Source organism: Alosa alosa, chromosome 5, assembly GCF_017589495.1.
Source record: "Alosa alosa isolate M-15738 ecotype Scorff River chromosome 5, AALO_Geno_1.1, whole genome shotgun sequence".
In the NCBI taxonomy this organism is placed as follows: Eukaryota; Metazoa; Chordata; class Actinopteri; order Clupeiformes; family Clupeidae; genus Alosa; species Alosa alosa.
The window spans coordinates 7,932,786-7,955,346 of NC_063193.1; the positions used below are offsets into that span (position 1 = coordinate 7,932,786).

A 22,561-nucleotide genomic window follows, 5' to 3' on the forward strand; every position below is an offset into this window, starting at 1 on the left:
AAACCGCAGAACCAAACTCTGCATGATGCTGGTTGCGAACCCCGGTGGGAACCACTTTAAAGCAAGTCAATGTTTGGTGAAATGACAAAGGAGAAGGGCAACTCAGTCTGGCCGAAATGTGGTGGAGTATCAAAGGACTGTTTATTTGCTCTGGGGCTGGACACACACACGACACAATGCATGCCATTCAGAGATTTGTTTTATCTGAGTGTAAGACAAGAAAAGGGATTGCTTTATATGTTGCAGGTCATTGACCTTTGACCTTTTCAAAAGCCTGTCAGTGTTTTTTTTGTTTTTTGTTATATATATATATATATTGCCCATGCACTGCACAATAAGGACATGATGCTAGAATAGATTGAGAGCCCACAGCACCCCTTGAGGCACTGAAAAACAGTCAACATGCTGTTAAACAAAGTCATTCTATTAAAGAATGAATAGCATATGATTCAAATACAAAGTATCTTCTCAAGCTGTGATGGCTTTAGTTTTGTGAATAAATCTAATTGAGTCACAGCTGAGACAGCAATGAAGAATGCCGCTCAGGAATCAGATGTTTCTAATAGAGATCAAATTTGCTAGTGTAACATGGAGTCTTTCATTCGCTTTTTTGATTCAGTATCCATCTTTATGTCAGCATTGTTGTGTGGGGCAAGAATGCAGCTGTGAGCACGCACTTCAAGGAGTGGGGCCATAATTCAAATTTGTAGATGAAAATGGGTTATTCATCAACACGAGGGTGTGAGAAAAATCTGCATGCAGCGCAGATGCTTTCAAGGACTGCGAACAACCCAGCAATGAAGAGAGGAGAACCCATTTTTTTTCCCTTATTACACTTTTTAAACTGCAAACTGACAAGCTGTAATAGTACATTAAATATCCTGTGTACAGTCAATTGCATGTTCCTTAAAAATTTAGATTTAGATCCGAATTCCCTTCCAATACTGTGTGGGCCAATGGCACAGTGACACATGCAAAGCCACACGTGGGGACGACGTGTTGCAACCACAACGACCACCACCCTCCATCCACCCTCCATATCTGCCCTCTGCTCAGGTGAAGCCTCAAACCGCAGAGAAGCAGCTGGCAAAGCCACACGGCTAGCCTCAAGCATGTGGGCCACGCTACTGGTCGGACTCCTGGTCCTCTGCTCAAGAGACGGGGCTGCAAAAAACGCTTCCGAGATATCGCCAGGGGAAGAGCTTGTCATAGCCAAGGGGAAACTGATGGTAAGCCATTGGGGCAGGCTAATATGACAGGGACCCCAGGGGTGTTGTACTTGGGGTTGCGCTTTTTTTCTTTCTGTGTAATGTCACGAGCTGAGCATGCTAACCTGTTCTCAATCTGTCTGCTCCGCTCACCCCAGGCTCCCAGTGTAGTTGGATGAGCCATCAAGAAAATGCCTGAGCTCTACAAATTCCTCATGGAGCGCTGGGCCTTGTAGTATCCTTATTAGAAAACGGCCGGATAAGGATTATGAGCATATGTTGCCTGTAATTACCACATATCATTTTGAGCTTGGGGGTTAGGTAGCGTTTAGCATTCTGCAAATTCACTGCACCAAGGAGGCTCATGTTGATCCTCTTGCAGTGCCTACGCAACAAGACATTCTGAATACATTGGAAATGCTAAATCTGGGTGGAAGCTTTCAATTCTCTGGCTTTGCTTTATAAAATTATTTTTAGTTTAGTCTTTGTAGTTTAGGCTTTTATAGGACAGGATCTATCTTATCTATCTATCTTATTTATGGAAGAGGTTTAATCTAATATATCCTGCTTACTATTACTCAGGGATGGGCAAAATGCATTTTTAAATAAAATGTTGAATACCCTAATTTTAAGCGTATCAAAGTAAACTACAAAATACAGTAGCCACGCCATGTATCAAAACAAGATACTTTTTTTTTTTTTTTTTTTTTTTTTTTTTTAAATACCATTAATACTCTACATCTACTCTAAACAGCTTTTCTCTGCCTACGAGACATGCCATACATCTACAAACAGTCAACAGATCAACTATTCTGACCTGCCTGTTGCATCTCATAGCCTATTATATCAGAGATGTACTCAAAAAGTCATCACTGAACTTGTCAAGTACTATGAACTAACCACCGAACCTATTGAGAGCCACGGAATGTGGGCTTAAAGCAACCTAATGCAGTTCTATTACCTTAAAATAACAGCTTCAAACTCATAGTACACTTACATATAATACGGAGAATGAAATCTCTGACATTGTCAATGCATGCCCAGAAGGCTTGATATTGCATCAATAAAGCTGTTGATCAGATAGGATCAGGACCCTTTTAGTTGTGGGGACCGTGTAAGTACTAAATGAGGTTATATTGATGCCAAGGGGCATAAATAAGGATTATCATTGTTGCCAAGGGGCATAAATAAGGATTGTTGCAGGGGAACTACATAACCGGTTCCATGTGTTCTGATGGCTAAAGTTCTCTAGAAAAAGACTTCTGAAAAAACTTGGTTGGTGTGAGAGAGGGGGTGTATTGTGTGTGTGAGCAACTTCCAGCAACCAGTCAGAGGCTACATTAATTGTTTTGTATTTTTACATGCATTTTTATGTGTCATCACATCACCAAAAGTATTGTTTTTACCAAAAATATTTGTCGGTATTTTTAAACTGCAAAAATGCACACCTATAAAGTATTTTGATACAAAATATGAAGCTATTTTCTTCAACCCAATAAAATACAAATTACACAATACTATTTTCTATTCGAAATACATATTTTAAATACATGTATCATAAACATTGTCCATCCCTGCTATTACTTCTTACTCTGCTTCCATGCCCTTACTGTGGACCTGAAGTTAGTGTTGGGCATTACATCAAATTAATAATTTACAAAGAACTGCAACAGAATTTCAACGCCTGAGGAACTGTACCAGACACCAGCTGGTGCCAGAAAATTGTAAAGGTCTACAATCAATTACTTGCATTATGCTACTACATAAGCCTGTCAAACTGTTGTTTATTTATTCATATGTTAACATGCCTTGACCTTCCGACTTCAGTCATAACCTAGAGTATGATTCATCAGAGAACAAGAACCCCAGGTTAATTTTCTACAATGATAAAGACGAGGTTGTCAAGGTAAAGTGCTGATTTTTCTCTTCATCTGTATGCCTACAGCAGTTCTTCTGAAGTGAGATTGAAGTGAGAATTCAATTCGAAATGTTTCATGAGGTGGGGGCCACACTGCATTTAGAACTTATCTTACCTGTATGGAGTTGTATACTGTAGTAGCCTACCTGATAAATCAATAAATTCTGTGGTAAAGTGAATGTTCAAAGTCAGTGTTACAAGACCATTGGATTTTAGTTGCACCAGTGTTAGCCTATAGCCTGGAAAATCCAGACCCTCTGTAGCCTATGCTTGTGAGCACAACATCTATGGCACTCAGTAAGTTACCTTTATAATATGTTATGTTTCTTGATACACTGGAGAGGACCATCCAAAATAAGCGTGTGAGCCTACCGTGAAGTGGCGGATCAACACAGATTCTGTCCAACTGCCAATGTGCAGGAGCTAACTGTAGTGTAGTAGGCCTAAGAGAGGTCGACCTAGGCTAGCTAATCAAACATCATTAAAAGTTACCAATTGTGTCTGAATATGTATGCTATTTTAACAGACAGTTAAAGTGAAGAAGATGAAGGTGAGGGAAATCGAAAAACTGCTGGACTCCCTGGGCTTCTACAAGAGGTCGATGAAGGGAGAGGACGTTCCCGAAGAATACCAGCACTTCCCTCTCAGGGCACCGCGAGATGAACTGTAATGACACCTTGTGGCCAAGCTTTGCCACTGCACTGCTAACAATGACGGTCAGGACCCAAAGGCTTTAGCACAAGCCAGGTCCTGACACTGATGAATTAAGCATGCTGTTGTTGGACATTGCTGAAATACACTGTACCAATTATTTGATAAATAAATATGAAAAATGTGATAATGGGATATGAGCCATTTATAGTATTAAAGATTAGATAGGAAATAGACAACAATTACTTAGAAGTAAAATAGTCAAATAATAAGAACATAAAAGCATGTTGTTCAGTCAGTGGGTGATGGTGAGACATAGAGAGAGCATGGGATGAGATTGAGAGAGAGAGAGAGAGAGAGAGAGAACGAGCAATCAACAGGTCCTGGTCATGAGCTCCTGCCACTGAATGTGGGGTTATGAACCCTGATGGATGTGGGGACAAAAGATCTCCTGAACCGTTCAGTTCTGCAGTACATTGAGATGAGCCATCCGCCCCAGCTACTTCTCTGGCATGCCAAGATGTTGTGAAGGGGATAGATAACACAGTCACCACCAGTGAATCCCACCTCATGGCAAGCAATGAGTCAGCATTTTACATCGACATTAGCCTACATTATAATAAACAATAGTCATCTGAAAGATTAAAAAATATTCTGGATATTAAAACATTATAAAACCAAAACCAAAATTATAAACTTAATTATGAACCTATCGAAACATGATGAACCTATTAATAATGCTCATTGCAGTCACTTACATATAGCTCTCTGTCTAATTGTAAAACAAAGCAAGGCCGTAATCATAATATATGATATTCAAGAATTCTCAAAATGCATTAAACATAAATAGACATTGTTTGGCTACAGTAATATCACTATCACTCACTTTTATGCAAAATGATCACTTGTTACAAACTAGACAATGCTATGCTAAATGGCTGAATATCTGACAGACAAAGGGAGTGCAGAGGTGAGCTGATCTCAGTTAGGTAAAGAAACCTGATTACACAGAACAGCCAGGAAAACACTGACTTGACGGATGTACAGATTGGTCCTTATTTCTGATAAATGACGCACTGCCTTCTCTTTCCATCCTTCCTCTCATGTGTTCAGTGCTCTTTTTAAGTTGAACTAGGGTAGTGCTTAACTAGCTGCTACAAGCTATTGTTAACTAGAATACACAAGGCCATATCAGTTTATATTGTGTACTGTAAACAACATTCAAACCAAAACAACTGCACCCTTAACTAAGCTTTTTATAGAGACCGGTAAGTCAGCCCTTGCTCCTTTACTCACCCCATGCCACCTTCTATCCCTGCCCAATTGGCATCATCATGATGACCCCCCCCTCCTCCTCTCTCTCTTTCTCTCTCTATCTCTCTCTAGGCAGCTCTGAATGCATTACATGATCACATAGAACCTGCACAAAGTTATACCCAGAAAGCACATACAGATGTTGCACAACCAAGTTTTTGAAATGATTGAATAAGACCTAATAACCCAGGCGTGGGGAGTGTGATCGCAGGTGGTGAGTGCTGCTTAATCCCATGTCAGACTGGCCTGTCTGATTTAATCTGATTAGACAGGCTGTCCACCTCTAATCCTGCAGCCAAGCAAAGGAAAAACAACCTGCCTGCTCCCGCTCACAACACAGCAGTAAGCAGGGTTTGCCTGCTGAGCCAGGGATAGCATGCCGGTCTTCTACACCCCCCTACCTCAGAATATCCGCCTAGGCTTGGCAAACCTCAGTGGCTCCGTGTTTGCCAACAACAGGACCAGAGATAGCTGCGATTTCAGGGACAATAGCGACAAAGCAGGTATGGGTGAACCCTCTGTGTCATCTCAAGTAAGCACACCAGCACATATTGTGTGTCTTGCATTTCCCCATGGGGATCAATAAAGCATCTATCTATCTATCTATCTATCTATCTATCTATCTATCTATCTATCTATCTATCTATCTATCTATCTATCTGTCTATCTGTCTATCTATCTATCTATCTATCTATCTATATGTCTGTCTGTCTGTCTGTTTGTCTGTCTGTGTACACTGCAGACACAAACACACAAAAACACAGCCAGACATTCAGAATGTTATTTCTGTCCTCCTCTGTCCTCTTGTTGGCCAATTACACAACATGTGTAAAAGACTGTTGTTTTACATTTTAGCAGGACATTGATTATAGAATTACGTAATATCTGACGTAATATTCAGTTTTAAACAAATCAATGCTTATTCTATTATATGTATATTCTGTGACATTTTCAGACAACGAGGTGGTGGCCCATTTACCTCTGCAAATGTTGATGTACTTCAATATGTATTTCTTTCCATTCTGGTTCATCTCAGAGGTGGTCATGCTCGAGTTAAAGGTGAGTAAGTAATTATAATGATGGGGTTGATGTTGAATTGATTTAGGTCAGAACAGATGTTTATTCAATTATAATTACAGTTTTTCTCAGTCGCTTTGGTGCAATTCTCACATCACTATTAACATTTGCACAGCAGTTAGTGCCTTTCTCAAAACAATTAGTGCAAACTGCAAAACCTAGTGGATGACCTGCAAAAGCACGTCACTTGCTCAAAATGGATAGTCCATTCCTCAAAAGCACGTATTCATGTCAATGAAACTGTCAGTGTCATCAAAATGAGAAGTCTTGACACCATCGTTTATGAACAAGATAGTCAAATGGCTTTGTCATGTTTTCATTATGACAGTTCTCTCAGTGTTTTCCAATGCAAAAAAAGGGCAGAAAAAAAGGTGACACTACCTGAACATGCTCAAGACAGCACTATACACTACTTGTACAGCCATTTGAAAACTACAGTAAAGTTACACATTGCTGTAGTTAGGGGAGTAAGTGAGTACAAGACACTGAATACGTACATTTTTACTGTATGCTCTTTGCAATTCTACAGCATTGTGACAGAATTTGATAACTAGTTCAACAATTTTGTATGTAATGACTCAAGCAATGAAATGAAGACTATTAGTTTTTTAGGGAACGACTATTTAGTATCCATAAGTATAGTTTGTTTTGACTGACATGACATAAGCAAATGATAATGTTAAAAAACAGCAGAGAATTGTATGAAAGCAACTGATACATGTCCAAAAGCATGTTCAATTTGTTCAGAGGAAGGAGAATTTGCTACTATGATGTGCACAAATGACTAAATGTTGTGGAGGTTGAACTAATAGTTATGAGAATTTTCATTCTGATCTGCAAAAAGCACCAAAGCGACTGAGAAAAACTGTATAATTCTAGTGCTGTGGTTTCTTCTCCACAGTTTGCTCTGTTGCCAACCTACTACCAGTGCCTTCTAGTGACAGGTGTGGTCCTCCTGACCATCTTTGAGATCATGAGAATCTACCTAGGTTATGTTGGCAACCTAGAGGAAAAGGTAAGTGTGAGTTATAGAAATATATTCTTACAGTTATACAGTTACACAAAATATACTGCAGCTTTAGAGGCCTGTATGGTTGTATTCACAGCCTGATACATGTTAGAAATATGATTCTGAATCTGGTACTGATTGTACTGATGCAGCACTATGTGTCTGAGGGAGTCTGACTATGTTTACTGTATGTGCCTGTCTCCTAGTGAATTTCTGTTTTGGCACCTGAGCATGAGAGTATGTATGTACTGTACTGTATGCATTTATACACGTCATGTGACGTGTGTGTGTGTGTGTGTGTGTGTGTGTGTGTGTGTGTGTGTGTGTGTGTGTGTGTGTGTGTATAAGGGTGTATGTGAGTACCATGGCCATGTGCGTTCATAATCCCCCCCCACTGAGTTGCTATGACCACTAAGGGGAGCCCTTACTCCTCTCTCTCTCTCTCTCTCTCTCTCTCTCTCTCCCGTTGCTCCTCTCCACCGCGTCTTTCATCAGGTGCCAGAGTTGGCCGGCTTCTGGCTCCTCACTTTCTTCTTCCAGCTGCCCATCCTGCTGTTCTTCCTGACCGACGAGGCCATTCTCATCGCGCCTCTGGAGCGCGCCGTGCACGGCGTCTACCTGATCTTCGTGCTGACCGAGGCGCTGGCGTCCTTCCTGGCGCTGCGCAACATGAGCCGCAAGCTCACGCTGCAGTTCCACCTGCGCCAGTTCGCTGAGGTCGAGAGCCTTCACCCCATGGACATGGCGCACGCCTTCGCCACCTCCTACTATGGCAGGAGCGTCCTGCCCATGCCCACGGTCGACGATATGCCGCCCTACTGAGCAGACAAATGCTGAATAGTCACTGGAGGGGCTGTGTGTGTGTGTGTGTGTGTGTGTGTGTGTGTGTGTGTGTGTGTGTGTGTGTGTGTGTGTGTGGGGTGTGTGTGTGTGTGTGTGTGTGTGTGTGTGCGTGTATGTGTGTGTGTGGGGGGTGTGTGTGTGTGTGTGTGTGTGTGTGGGTGTGTGTGTGTGTGCGTGTGTGTGTGTGTGTGTGTGTGTGTGTGTGTGGGGTGTGTGTGTGTGTGTGTGTGTGTGTGTGTGTGTGTGTGTGTGTGTGTGTGTGTGTGTGTGTGTGTGTGTGTGTGTGTGTGTGTGTGTGGGTGTGTGTGTGTGTGTGGGGGTTACAGGGAGATAAAAATGCCATCAAAGAGATTAATTACCTCATTGAGAAATGAATGCCTCCCCTAGGAGAGACATGCCATCACTTTGAGTGTGGCATGCTAATCGTCGTGTGGTCCATGAGGCTTATAGTGGTAGATGGGGATGAGTGTGGCTGGCATGTACCCACATGGTGGCACTAAAGGATTGTATCAGTGATTCTTTTGTATCTGCAGCAAGGCTTCAATTTGTCAAGGACTTATTCAAGATGTATTCCCTTGTTGCTGATATGTGTAATGCAGCATTCATTTTCATTTGTACCCCTTTCGTGTGACATGTTTTAATATGAACAAGTGAAACTGGTGCTGGTATTTCCTATGTTCATATATAAATGGTTACAGAGGATAGGTGGCTACATCCCAAACTGTGGTTAAAATGGCCCTCTGCAATAAAGAGAAATTCCGCAGGACATAAAATTGGCTAAAATGTAATAAGTTAAAAATGTTGATTTTGGATAACTGAGGATTTTTCACCTCACATTAGTTCGGAAAAACGTTCATACGGCATAATATGATTGGGGTAAAACAGAAATTCCGCAGTGGGCGGAAATTAAATGGGAATCTCTCTAGTATTTGATATATGTGGGATTGATGTGGGTCAGGCCAGAAATGAGTCTTAGGGGGGAAATAGACATGTAATTGGTTTGGAGATTAGATAAAGTGGCCAGACTCATGTGTGACTAAAGTGCAGGAATCATTCCATTATGTGTTCTGGGCCCGGCCTGAGAGATCTGGAAACGATAGGTAATGTGGAATTAAGCCAGCCAGATAGGGCTGCATTTCTTTGGCAATCAGAACGGCAAGCTGAGCCAGGCCAGGAGATAGGAAAAGTGGGGAAAGGCTGTCAGACAAAGACTCCTCAGGTGGTCACATAGCTAATGGACACAGTACAAGCACAACGGAAATTGTTCTGTGTTCAGAAACATTGCATGGCCATATTGCCTAAATAATAACTCCGAATTTTCATTGAGGAGGTCATCTGATACATAACTGTCACATTTCAATGGCCTTCAAATTAACCCTGGGAGACAATGAATGGAGATTAAATGTGGCTCTTAAATACGGACGGGAATCCAATAGGACTTACTCATTATGACTGCTGCTAGCGGTGGGATACTATAGGTTTTGTAAACGATTCCTGGGACACCAGAACACTAGCACTCATGAAATGCTGGCAGGCATGCAGCACCACTACTCTGATAAGGAATTGAGGCTTTTGGTCTACCACCCCCTAAAGGTCAGGTAGATCGGAAACAGATTGCACTGAATAACTCAATAACCACTGCACCCAAGATTTCAAAATTGTTGTGGTATGTTGGTCTCAAGGAGACACATCAACCCAGCCAATTGTGACTCATTTGTGGTGTAGCGGCAACTTTTGCCAGTATCTAATCTAAAGGATCGAAGCTAATGAAATCTGATATGCTGCATTAGTCATTACTGGTACATTCACAGGAGGTTGCAATTGACATTAATCCCTAGACATGCATGTGCCAATATCTTTTAAAAATGTACAAAATTTGCCATGCTGATTCACTGTCCTAGTCTTTGCACTGTGTTAGGGCCAATTTATCTTTTTGTTTTAGTTTACTTATTGTCATCTCCCCCTGCTGGTTCTGACAACACAAGCCACGACACCTGCAGGAAGACTATATAGACTGACAGGAAGTGTGGCCTAGGGAGGTGCTTGATTAGGAAAACGCTAGTCAGCGGGAGAACGAACAGTTTTTTGACCACGCTATTTCACGCTATTTGAGATTCATATTAAGAGTATAGGATAAAGGACCTTCATTTACATTGATTTGCATTCATACCCTATCTAGGATAGTTTTCAGTTAGGTTTAGAGGGATAGAGAATCCTATTTAAGTTGAAAGTTTTGGATTATTATTTCTACATTTGAACGTGCGTCAAGCATTCCCCTCGTCTGGCTCACGTGGCGGTCTGAAAAGGAAGATAAGACAAGCTGCCGATACACACTGCAACAGACATTTCAAAACTGCTTGGACCCTTATGACCACCACTTGTGAATGTGTGCATGTGCACATTAAATTCATTCTGGAGCAGCGTCTAATTTGACCTATGATTAATTTATGCCTGTACCTGTTTGGCTTTTGTATATTTGCATGCACACACACATATACATACACACACACACACACACACACACACACGCAATAAACTGTAGCGTAATGGCAGTAGTGCAATGTGGATACAGACGTGCATTTACTGACCAAAGTATATTTTGTTATTGCAGACTTGTCAGTGTGAAACACTCAGTCATTGAGTAACCAAGGTGAGAGGATGCAAGACTTGAGGCTTGGAAACAGCTGCAGGAGTAGGACATTGAGAGGACTTAGTAAGTGTGACTAAATACATTTACAAATAATTGCAGGTGGCAAAACCATGCAGCAGCCATGTCATTTGGTTCATAAATCATCTCAGAGATTCTTTCATTGGCGTATTCAACATATTCAACAGAACACCACTAGCATGAGCGGTCAAGGAAATTATTCTGAAATCCTTAAAAATGCACCCAATGTGGTGTACCAGACCCAATTGGGATTGTGTATAATTTTTGTATTAATTTGAGGCAAGTGAGAAAAGGAAAAACATTTTAGTGAGAGTAAAATGGATTTCCGAGACCCCCTTTACTAGTCTTCTCAGACATTGGCTCCTCTATGGTGAGTGATTACAGCACTGAGATTTGGCCTTTCAGTGCTTTTCATCAGCGCTACTTCATACGTTTGGACCCCATCGCTCCTGAAAAGGAATGAATGGAATGTGGAGTTGAGGAAGGTGTGGGGTTTTAAGAAGGTGAAGGGGGCTGGGGACTGGGGGGGGTTGTACGAAGAAAGAAAGAATGAAAGAAAAGAAATCCCCCCCTGGAGATTTCGAGCCCATTTGTTGCGTGGCCCTTAAGGATTTTCTTCATCAAATTGCCTGTCTTTGGTGGAGATCCCTGAATAATAGGCTTGGAGAGGCAGGCCCAGGCCCCTGCCTCTATCTCGCCCAACACATTGTTTCCCTTGTGCTTGCCCGCGCTCCCAACAGAAAATGTGCACAGAGTTCTGCTGCATGTGCTGGTCCCCCCCCAAACACACACACACACCCAACCCCCACCCCCCTTTTTTGTAATTATGACCCGATCCGGTTCTGAAGTGATCATGCACTCTGGTCCATGGGACCACTGCCGATGCAGTGAGCTGAGCAATAATGAGAAGCAGCTGTCAGGTCCCATACTGATAGGTCTGTAGTGACATCCTCATCCTCCCCCATCACAAATCTCTAGCCGAGACCTCGGGGGCTGCAGGCAGCTTACCGCAGCTCATTGGAAATGACAGAAAATGCAAGATGACTCCCACTTACTCTTGTGCAGTATTAGTCCATGTCACCGGCCCAGTGACTGGTGTAATTCACTTGTTTCGTAAACCTGCTCATGGATGCAATGTCATCTTCTGTGTCCTGTCTCTTCTGAATGGAAAAAAATAAACAAAGTTAGAAGACAAAGAGAGGTAAAGGTCCATCTTCACTGATATCTGTCAAGATAATCTAGTGTATTTTTCATCAGCCATTGACTAAGTGTATAGATGCTACAGTACCCTTCAGAATTATTGCCACCTCTGCTAAAGTTGACTAAAAAGAGGAATATAAAATCATCTTTTGGAAATGGATCTTAATGCCTTAAGTAAAAAAATGAGGAAACATCCAACCTTTAAGGACACCAATTTTCTTTGTGAATGAATAATGTATCATAAATAAATAAAAGTATTGCCATCTATCAAATGGTCTAAGTATTGGTACCCCTATGTTAAATTCCCATAGAGGCAGGCAGATTTTTATTTTTAAAGGACAGTTATTTCATGGATCCTGGATACTATGCATCCTGATAAAGTTCCCTTGGCCTTTGGAATTAAAATAGCCCCACATGATCACATACCCTTCACCATACCTAGAGATTGGCATGGTTTTATTTCAGTTAGCCTATTAGCTGGTTTGATTTGCATTGAGCTCAATGAGGTGCTGAATGAGGTGCTGAATGGTTCTATGGGACAGCAGCCTCAGGTTTAACAGCTACTTGTCAGTGAAGGTGAGTTCCAAAGGTGTACCTGTACAGCAGGAACCTCCCATCTCCCACTCACGTGATTTAATGATGAGGGGTATGTGTGGGGTGGGGTGGTGAGAATGGGAGGCCTTCCCAGAGTGTTTTTAAGGTCTTTTGGGAGAGGCAGCAATCTTTCCTTTCAATCTCTGCCTTTGCCCCTCTCGCTCTCTCTTTTGTCCTCTCTCACTTTATCTCTCTCTCTTTCTGACATGATGTGTAAAATAGGCCATTTTTATGTGAAATGGGAAAGTGATTGATAGCATCACTCAGTGGATGGCTTCAGTATGCCATTCATACTGTTTGGATGGACAGTTTTTTTTTTCTTTTTTTTACATCCAATTTTTCCTACTCATTTTCTCAGTGTTGGAAATTCATTATAGGCATATCATTCACAAACTCGCTCCTCCACAACATCCTGTATACTGTACATATCTCCACTTCGTAGTACGCAGTGTCTTTTATGTACTTTACTATTAATGTCATTTTATGCTTTTGTTCACTATTTTTCTTTGCTTTTGTTTATGTAAAGCACATTGAATTACCCCTGTGTCTGACATGTGCTACACCAATAAACTTGCCTGGCCTTGCTTTGCCTTGTTATCAGTTGTCAGCAATGATGAACGGCAAAGAAGGACTTTTCAGCTCCACATTATGTTTAAGGCTAGGCTTTGCACTGTGAACGGAATCTGAACTATCTACCTGTCTTCTGGACAAGAGCCAAACATCACAAAACAGACTTAAGCAACAACAAGCCCTGTTAGTGATGTCACAAGTGTTGTTCAAAATGTCCGGTAATGTTTCACCAGAGACTTTACCACAGCAATGAAACACAAGTTGACATGCTGGGGTTCTAAGTTTATCCTAATTATATAGCTCTGTGCTGTTTTCAAACAGCCAAATAAAGTTCTTGGGGGTGATGCAGTATGTCATTGGCAATAAGTCCATAAGAATAAAGAATAAAACTCATGAATAAATCATAGCTAGTGCCTATAATCTCATCCCCAGGTATAATTGAAAATGCAGATCTCACATCAAGCTCAAATACTTTGTAATGCAAAGCCTTATAAATAAAACAAGCCTAAAGTTATAGTCATAGAAAAATGATTAAAGTGTTGTAATTTCACAACTCATAACTCTTAAGTACAGCATTTCTTACCTCCTGTAATCGCTACTGCCCAAACTGCTGTGGGGGCAGTGGAATACGTTTTAATTGACAATAATGACATGAAACACCACGGGAAAACCATTATAATTTATGTTTCATTTGAGCGAGAATGCCTGTTCTTTGTGGTAACAACCACTGCCGCAGAAAGAGCTGTAATATATCTCTGGGCTCCATGGTATCTACTGAATGTCAATGAATGCAAAGCTGTGAGGACCAGGGGAGGCAGAGAGGGCACTGTGGATAATTACTTATCAGCTTGCCTCAGTGTCATCCCCGAGTTGGACACCGAGCCCCTGCTCTTCCCTGGTGACACTGAACTCAGAATGGGCCTTTTGATCCGGGAGCTACAGCTATTTGTGCATTTCTATAGGGACCGACACCTCAGGTTATGTCTTCACAGATACACCCTGCAGGCAGGCCCAAGCTAAGTTAGCTACTGGTAATGGGGAAAGAAGTGCAATAGTAGGCCTACTGGTTTAATAAATGGTGACATAGGGAGAACGCGGATGGAATGAGTAATAATAGGACAAATAAAAACCAAAACATCATCCTCGGACATGTGCAGACGCACATGACTGTGTATATACTTTTGTGCTGTGACTAAGCAAGAGTCTGTTCCATAAATAATAAAATCTCAGCAGCTGACATGTCAAGCTCCAGGAGTGTGGGCAGAGATTTGATTTAATCCCAGAGTCGGGATGTCTGTGTGTGACACATTCTGATCTTTGAAATGAGAATTTCTCCTCGTCAACACCTCAACTTTCTCAGTTCCTCTCCTCTGACATCCCCGGAGACTCTTGAGAATTTGAGACAGAATGAGAAAAAAAAAAATGCATCTTGAATTTTTATCCAGCTAATGTCTGACAAATTAGAGGAGAAATGGGTCACAGGCTAAAAATAAGTTCTGTGGCTGTTGGTGGTGAGAGAATAATGGGGATGTTAGCCGAGCAGCCGAGAAGTAATAAGTCTGCAGAGGAGTTACATTGTTTTGGCTGCATCAAAAAGTGATCACTGAAACTTTCCAGGCTCAATTTCAGGAAGCATATAATTTCCTTTTTTTATATTCTGTTTCAATTTAGTCATCCATCCATCCCTATGACCATCCCTCTATCCATCCATCAATCCATCCATCCATTCATCCACCCTAAATCCAATAAGTTTAGCCATTTACTGCTGCAGAGTTCCCTGTCACCTATCTGTTCACTTTACCTATCATGCATCACCATGTAAGAAGGAAATTATATTCTAAAACACTCCAGGATTAACTTGAGCTGAAGGATAGGAGCAGATTGAACTCATTTACAATATGGCAAAGTGACAGTGGTTAAAGAAGAGTCTCTGTAGAAGCACCACAGGGGAAACACATTTGCTTTTTTCAGAGGATCCACCATCAAGTTGACACCTAGTTTAGGAAAACATGCTGACACCCGACGTCTAGTGAAATTTAAAGTCTGTTTGCCGCAGTACAGCCAGCCCAGGGGCGGCCAAGATAAAATAAATTGCTTCACTAAAATGAACTTTAAAAAAAAAAAAAAAAAACATGTACTTCGTTATTACTCAGAACCCACCACAGCCAAAATGTCTGGTCGTTTCATTTTAGTTTAGTGCACAGTTGAGATAGAATTGACGGAGGTGTGGATGCATATATGTCTGTGTTTGTGTGTGTGTGTGTGTGTGTGTGTGTGTGTGTGTCTGTGTGACTAAAATCCCTGCAAAGCAAGCAGTTTTCTGTTTGCTTTTCATCCCCCGTTTGCTTGACAAAATGCTACTGACTAATATGGCATAATGTTTTGTACCTTAAAGAACTACCTTAATATTACAACGCATTACTTCAGAAGGCCTCATCAAGTGACTCATACAGTATGCACTATAGGCAAGCCTTCCATGTGAATGATATAGTTTCCCTGGGCCTCCACCTCACACTTTGGCCTTACCACTGCTTGCATCTCACTTTAGCACTGAGCTACAACAAACACGCTGACATGAACAAGCATCTGCTGTTGTTTACATAGTTTAACAGCAGAGCTTTGAAAACACTCTGTGGAGCTACACAGAGCTTAGACTCAGCCCAGTGTCTATAGGTCTATCTCTACTTTTTCCAATTAGTGTTCCGCCGGCTGTATCTCAAAAGGCCACGGCTCTCCTGGCGTGCAGGCAGTTTATATTCCATTAAAAGTGGAAGTTTGAGGAGTCCCTCTATTGATTTAGCCCCTTGTCTGCCCTCCCAGACTGGGTGCACAGCCTCACAATGTGGCAACGAGATTAGCATCAGATATTACTGATGCGACAGGCTTAAAAGGTGTCACGGAAATGGGTGACACTGCGCGTAATTAAGGATGAATGAGACTAAGCGTATGTCATTAATTTATGAGCGCTCAGCAGCAGCTGTCCATGATTACATGATATTTATCTATATTTTCGACACAAAACAAAGCAGTCTAAATATAACAACACCAACTTAGCCCCACATAACTGTCTATTACACTAAACAACGATCTGATATGATGACATTTATCTATTTTCTCGACACAAAACAAAGCAGTCTAAATAGAACAACACCAACTTAGCCCCACATAACTGTCTGTTACACTAAACAACAATCTGAATAGACCTTCAGACCTTTAGACATCAGTACCCCGAGATATATAATTTCATCCCGAATCTCATTCTATTCCAATTTGTTTCTTTTTTTAGAGCACCATCAGCTCTGGAGAGACTTTTAATGTGACGCCAGAAGACAACCTGCGCGCAGAGTTCCCCATCCAATGATGGCTCACCTTTAAAGTCTCCTATCACTAAGAAATCCAGCCAGGAGTCTAATTAATAGGCATTTTGCTGGGACTCGAGCAGCAAATGGTGGCTGTCGGTCTGTACCAGGCTGTGACGTTAGTGCAGTTGGAAGAAGGTCGTAGAGTCAAGGTCAGAGATCTACTGTTGGGCTCTCCAGAGGAAAGAAAAGCAGGGGAAGATGTGGAGGGGGATACAAGGGGCAGGATGGGGCGGTCAGTGTAATTTAATTGTTTGCGTGTGTGTGTGTGTGTGTGTGTGTGTGTGTGTGTGTGTGTGCTTCACTGTGTGCTCTGTGTGAAGCCATCAGAATGCAGCTGTGGCGACTGACTCTCTGCGCTAACCTCCCTCAGCTGGCCCACAGGCGACCGTTGTACTTTTGAGCAAGTGGAGTGCGCGCGCGTCATCACCCAACCACCCACCACCAACCCATCACCTGCACCGTCAGCAGCTGCAGCAAGACAAACAGCGCATCTGAGGAGACCCCCCCGCCCCCCTGTAACACTTGAAATGATTCTGATGCACTAGGCGTTCAGTGCGACATACGTTTTCAATTACTTTCCAAAGTCAACACGCGATCTCTGTTGGGGGGATGGCGCTCTGGCCATCTCTGCAGTCAGTTATTGCAAACAGATCATACTTGATTGGTGAGCACTTCAAAACTAATTGGAGTCGTGCCTTTTTTTGAGATCGGAGCCATCCCCGTTGAATGATTAATAAAGTCCAGGTGCTGATTTTCAGAGGTGGGGGGACTAAGATTCCATCATTAATGCAGATGTGAGAGGCTCTCATTCATCTTGGAATTGAGAAGGGATCAGCTTCTAAATCACCCCGGACACGCGGCACAGTTATTGCGAATGGCCATGCCTGTTAATATCCTATCTAACTCACCGAAATGCCGAGGTGTAATGCTTGCTGGGGCAGAACATTCCCATCAGCGCCCAAGTAATTGGTTGCGCCGCATGGCCTTAGACTTGCAGAGTTGGATATTTGTGTGCACCGTGTGGAGGAAAGCCAGATCCAAATTTGCGGCGGACAGATCCCGGCCCTCACATGGACAGGCCACTTATGACAGAGTTACACTACCGACGAGGCAGGAACCTTCTGAGAATTACAACATTACTGCTCAGAAGAAGAAGAAAAAAAGAGTTACCTCAGAATTCATGAGCCAGTACCGTTCTTAAGCTCATGTACTGGGATGGATCTTTTTCTCATGTCAGTGGAGAGTGGCACATTACCTTTTGTTTAGTGCCAGTCTGCAGTGCTGGAATCAAACATGAGCTGTCACCGTGTAAAAGGTAAAAAGTGCAACTCTGAAATCAAATGCCACTTCCTCCACTACCAAATATTTAACTCGATTGGCAAACATAGAATAAACATAGAATAGGGAGACTTTGCCATTAGCTTCCATATTGTACTTATATTAAGTGTCTCAAGTAAGAGGTTTTATTATGATAGAGGATTCCATATACCAAGAGAGTAATAATAAAAGCTTTTGGACTTTCACAAGCACCAGGTTGTCTTCAAAAGGTCATTATGAACAACAAACTGGAGAACCAAAGGGTACAAGTCTCTTAAGCCGTGACTGACCGTTTGTGTACAGGTACTGTAAAAGGTTATCTTTGTGTTTGTTAGAAGATCTCAAAATGCACTCTGTGGTGGTTATCCTCGTTCTGACTCCATTTTTTCTCTTGTCATAAATGTATTTATGCCATACTACATTTCCATGCTATCATGTTTTATTTATTTACGGATGTCAAATAGCCGGATGGATTTCCGTCTGGTACAAAAGGAAGAAATTTACAATTTTGCCATCTTTGACTTTGGGCTGAGCTTTCTGTGAAACATGACAGACTGGGACTCATATCAAGTTTTTTGATTAACACCATGCCCCTGGACTATTGGGCAAAAAGTTGATTTATGTTGATGGGGTATGGAATTCCTTGATTTCTTTTCTCGCTATGCCTGTGGAACGGGGAAACGCTGTGATTTATTGGTGTGTGGTGAGGAAATTAATGAGTTATTTTATCTGCTGTTATTTGATCCTTTCATACACACTATCCCACATATGCAGACACACACACACACACACACACACACACACTTGATTCAGTTTTCTACTCTCCAAAATCCAGCTGAAAAAAAGTTTCTTGAAGATATGAATTCAGACTTAACCAAACAATAACAAAAAGATCCCACAGGAAATCACAAGACAACAAGGAGGCCATCCCTATCACCCTATCAGTGTAAACAAAACCCGTGGAAGAAACACAAGACAAATTGACCACAGCCACTCTGACACAAGGGGACAAGGCCTGACTCCAAGGTTTAAGGAGCATCTTTGTTGACAGAGACAGCTTGATCGACGGGTTTTTTCCAAGGTGCTAATCCATAGCAATGTTACATTAGCAAGAGGCTCAGAGTAGCAGGACAAACATTGTTGTGAATAATCAGCCCATGCTTGTCAATTATTTTGAGGAACTGCTCCCTTTAGCAACAGGCCACTGATCTCAATTTGAAGATTAAGCTGGGTGTCTCGCAAAGTAAACAACACAATTGCACTAATGCTGTTAACTTATCTGGGTCACCATCAAGCGATGTGGTTTGGTGTCATGAATTAGTTGCATGACAGTTTCCAACAAGAAATCCAAATTGTAGCTTTACATACAGTAGAAATCCAAACTCTAACTTTTTACGGCCAATAGTACATGTCCTGATACTGTCTATAGCTAATGAAGGGTCCTGTATGCATGATGTAAGTATTGTTGGAATAGTCTGGATGTAATTGCCTGAGATGGTGATTTACGTAAACACTCTTATGGTATATTGCATTTCCTTCCACCAGCAGTGCAAAAGAAGGGAGTGTTTCCCAGCATGATCGAGCCCCTGTTTGCAGTTTATGCACTCCCACCAAGTAGCTCACCTGCCAGTGTGCTAAAATGATTCATGTGTCATACAGGCTGCTCAGGGTGACATCTCAAACAGGGCTTTCCACCCCCATTGGCAGGGTGTATTTTGATTGACTTTCTACTTCCTACATCATTTTACCAATGGACTCAGTGTCATTATGTGTACTGCATAAGGCTGTCAAGAGCAGGTAGATTCCCATCGAAGATTTTTCCTTCAAACTAAAATATAATATCTAATGTCTAGCAAACCATATTTAAAAGATGTACAGTGTGTATCACACTGGAATAGAACTTAAGTATGTTTTTATGTAGAAAAACATGTTTTTAATGCATGTTGTATACCACGAGATATCTATGCTTATGTCACCCATGACTGACTGACTGACTGTTTGATTGATTGATTGATTGATTGACAGACACACTGTCTGATTGATTGATTGATTGATTGATTAATTGATTGATTGATTGATTGATTGATGTGACATAAAGCCTTCTCTGAGCAGCCCGAGATACAATTCTAGGGAGCAAATTGCGTCCTTTGTGAGAGAGCCCATCATCCTGTCGCTGGACTGCAGTCCTTCTCAGGGCTTTTCATCTTTCTGTGTTATCTGCCTGGAGCACTCCTTCCCTGCCCACCCCTGCCCAGCAGATAAAAGTCACCCCCAGACCTGAATAGCCAGATCTCTCAGAGGACTGCTGGCATAGCTGTGAGTGCAGTTCTGATGAGGAGCTAGGGGTTGAGTCTGCAGTCTCACATTAAAGGCAAAAATGGCCCACCAACTGTAATGTGCAAGATGATTGATTGAATCGATGGCATCAAGCCAGCGACTCTGACCCGCGGTGAGGCAGAGTGAGATTAAAATGCAATTAAAATGTCTGGCCATGTGAGAAATCGATTGGATCGTTTATTAGCTAGACTAAAAAATGAAATCCTTTTACCCCATGTGTGGTTTGTGGTCTTTCAGTGATTCGAACATCTGAGTAATTTCTCGGCAATCAGCCCATTAGCAGTGCCTCAGGTCAGTACAGGTTGCTGAACTGTGGTATTAAACTTGAGATAAGCCTCAAAGCAGTAAGCAGTAAATCTACATTTCTCAATGACCAGAGGCAGCCTGAGATTGATACGTATGGCTAATTCATTCATTGTGTGACTCTGGGTAAATCATTGTTGCATTTATTTTCTTTATATTTTTACTTTGGTTTCTGCTTACAGTTTGACAAGTGACAGGTCACACATGCACTTGGAGTCTCACGATGATACACTTTGCCATTGTGGCTGTGTAGTATAATTGCCATTCATACTTGTCATTCATACCACTGGATGGCTATGGAGCACCTTATGTATTCATACACAGAATATTAGATTTTATTATCTCCCCTGCCGTTTCAGTGGAGCAGTGATTGCTGGTAGCTTACGCAACAGTGGACCATTGCCTCTTGTTCCACTGACCGATGTGGCGGCCACATGCCATCTTTCACTGACATGCATTCAGGGCACCACTGGCATCAGTAACTCATGCTGAAAAAGGGAATATCAGTCTCCTGGTTCTAATCTCCCGTCCAGAGCCATGCAGCACGCTCCATCATCCTCTGGCTCACAGGGACAAATTAGCCACTCGATCACTGTCAATAACATCCAGTCACATTTGGAATCATTGACGCATATTCCTGAACCACAGGTGGCATGTTCACAGGGAAGGGAAGGAAATTACTTACAAAAGTAATGTGAGATAATGGGGGGAATTTGTTTTTCTGTGCACCTGTTTCTAGTTTCTGACAGAGAGGGGATTTTGGTGAGGGAGCTTTGTGAGTGGTGTTGCTGTCGTTTAGCTCACGAGCGAAGATGTGATTTTTCCTCTGTGTGCACGGCACTTGGGGCCCCGAAAAGTTTTCACTTCTGTTGCCAGGGAACCTCAAGTAGTGTGTGCAGCGCGCTCCTTTACATAAACCGGAGCAGGATGCAGTCTGTCAGCTCGATGGAGTCTCGTTTGTGACACACTCGCCTGAGAAGTTGTACCAAATTGATTTCAGAGAGCGAGCAGCCACATAACCTACATGCAAGGTGGCTCAAGATAAAGCTCACCGCTGTTTTTACTCCATCTCCTATGCTCTCCCGCCACCACTGATGAATCACCATAATTAGTAAACTCTCATTCACCACACATCCCTACCACACACACACACACACACACACACACACACACACACACACACACACACACTGATACACAAATACATACACAAACACACACACACACACACATGCACACACACACACATACATTTGCAAACACATCACTATGGCAGAGCAAAAGACTATGCTCCAAAATATTAAGCTTTTGTTTAATGAAACCTATTCCCGGATCATAAGTGATCTGTCCTTTCAACTCTAAGTTGAGCAGCTGGAGGATTGAGCAGTACAAGTGTATTGTAGTAGTGTGTGTGTGTGTGTGTGTGTGTGTGTGTGTGTGTGGTAGGGATGTGTGGTGAATGAGAGTTTACTAAACATGGTGATTCATCAGTGGTGGCGGGAGAGCATAGGAGATGGAGTAAAAACAGCGGTGAGCTTTATCTTGAGCCACCTTGCATGTAGGTTATGTGGCTGCTCGCTCTCTGAAATCAATTTGGTACAACTTCTCAGGCGAGTGTGTCGCAAACGAGACTCCATCGAGGAGATGAATGTTTTCAGGCTGACCTGGCAGATGGAAGGTCTGATGCTGTTATCAGATACTGCAGTGGGTAACTCCTCAGAGGCCCAGGGAGATGAGATTCATCTTGTAAGATCATGACACACCTAGTGACTTTTTTAAGGTGACGTGAATGGGCCACCATCCCTTGGGTGCAGATGGGAAAATGAAACACACGTCATGTCAGAATCAAAGTGAAGAAAATAAAAATAGCAGTGGTGTCAAAAGGGAAATTGGAACTTTGTTGTTTGAGTTCCATAAATGGCCAGGAGTGGGGTTGGTGAAGAGCGTGATAGCACTGTGTATTAACATGCATTTCACTGACATCTCAAAAATGTTCCAAAAACAAAACATGCCAAAACAAAAGGTATGGACGTATAATTTCCCACTCAAAGACATTGGGGGCGATTTTAAATAAACTGAATAGACTTAGAGTTTGTATATATAAATCTGAAGACACTGTTTGATATAACATTTATTTGTATGAAATACAGGTACCATACCACAGAAAGACACAATTTTGTGCACTCAAGA

At 42.1% G+C, this 22,561-nt stretch overlaps 3 protein-coding genes across 5 annotated transcripts in view; 2 read left to right on the top strand and 1 right to left on the bottom strand.

Annotated features, from left to right (window-relative positions):
* The first annotated feature begins 1,021 nt into the window (after nt 1–1,021).
* Nucleotides 1,022–3,950, top strand: selenoe (selenoprotein e). Its single transcript, XM_048244183.1, has 4 exons — nt 1,022–1,229; nt 1,367–1,443; nt 3,036–3,114; nt 3,653–3,950. The coding sequence occupies exons 1-4, from the start codon at nt 1,113–1,115 to the stop codon at nt 3,794–3,796; spliced, it is 417 nt and encodes a 138-aa protein (XP_048100140.1). The 5' UTR covers nt 1,022–1,112; the 3' UTR covers nt 3,797–3,950.
* Nucleotides 3,951–5,439: 1,489 nt separating this feature from the next.
* Nucleotides 5,440–8,096, top strand: zgc:112294 (transmembrane protein 17A). 2 transcript variants are annotated; one of them, XM_048244135.1, is made up of 4 exons: nt 5,440–5,594; nt 6,047–6,150; nt 7,070–7,183; nt 7,673–8,096. In XM_048244135.1, exons 1-4 carry the CDS (start codon nt 5,468–5,470, stop codon nt 7,997–7,999), a joined length of 672 nt encoding a protein of 223 aa, XP_048100092.1. In that variant the 5' UTR covers nt 5,440–5,467; the 3' UTR covers nt 8,000–8,096. The 2 variants fall into 2 exon arrangements, with proteins under 2 accessions (XP_048100092.1, XP_048100093.1); XM_048244136.1 differs by lacking the exon at nt 7,070–7,183.
* A 14,393-nt stretch (nt 8,097–22,489) lies between these two features.
* The window catches only part of LOC125294094 (calcium-binding protein 7), a 21,520-nt gene continuing 21,448 nt past the window's right edge, over nt 22,490–22,561 (bottom strand). For both annotated transcript variants that reach the window (XM_048242456.1, XM_048242455.1), the window contains one exon: nt 22,490–22,561. This exon is cut by the window's right edge and continues 2,537 nt beyond it. The gene's annotated coding sequence lies outside the window, so the exon portion shown is untranslated.

Excerpts from the sequence above, each read along its gene's own strand:
- zgc:112294 (XM_048244135.1), top strand. The coding sequence starts at position 5,468 with ATGCCGGTCTTCTACACCCCCCTACCTCAGAATATCCGCCTAGGCTTG. Across the intron at positions 5,595-6,046 it reads GGACAATAGCGACAAAGCAG|ACAACGAGGTGGTGGCCCAT; the intron begins GTATGGGTGAAC and ends TGACATTTTCAG. Across the intron at positions 6,151-7,069 it reads TGGTCATGCTCGAGTTAAAG|TTTGCTCTGTTGCCAACCTA; the intron begins GTGAGTAAGTAA and ends TCTTCTCCACAG.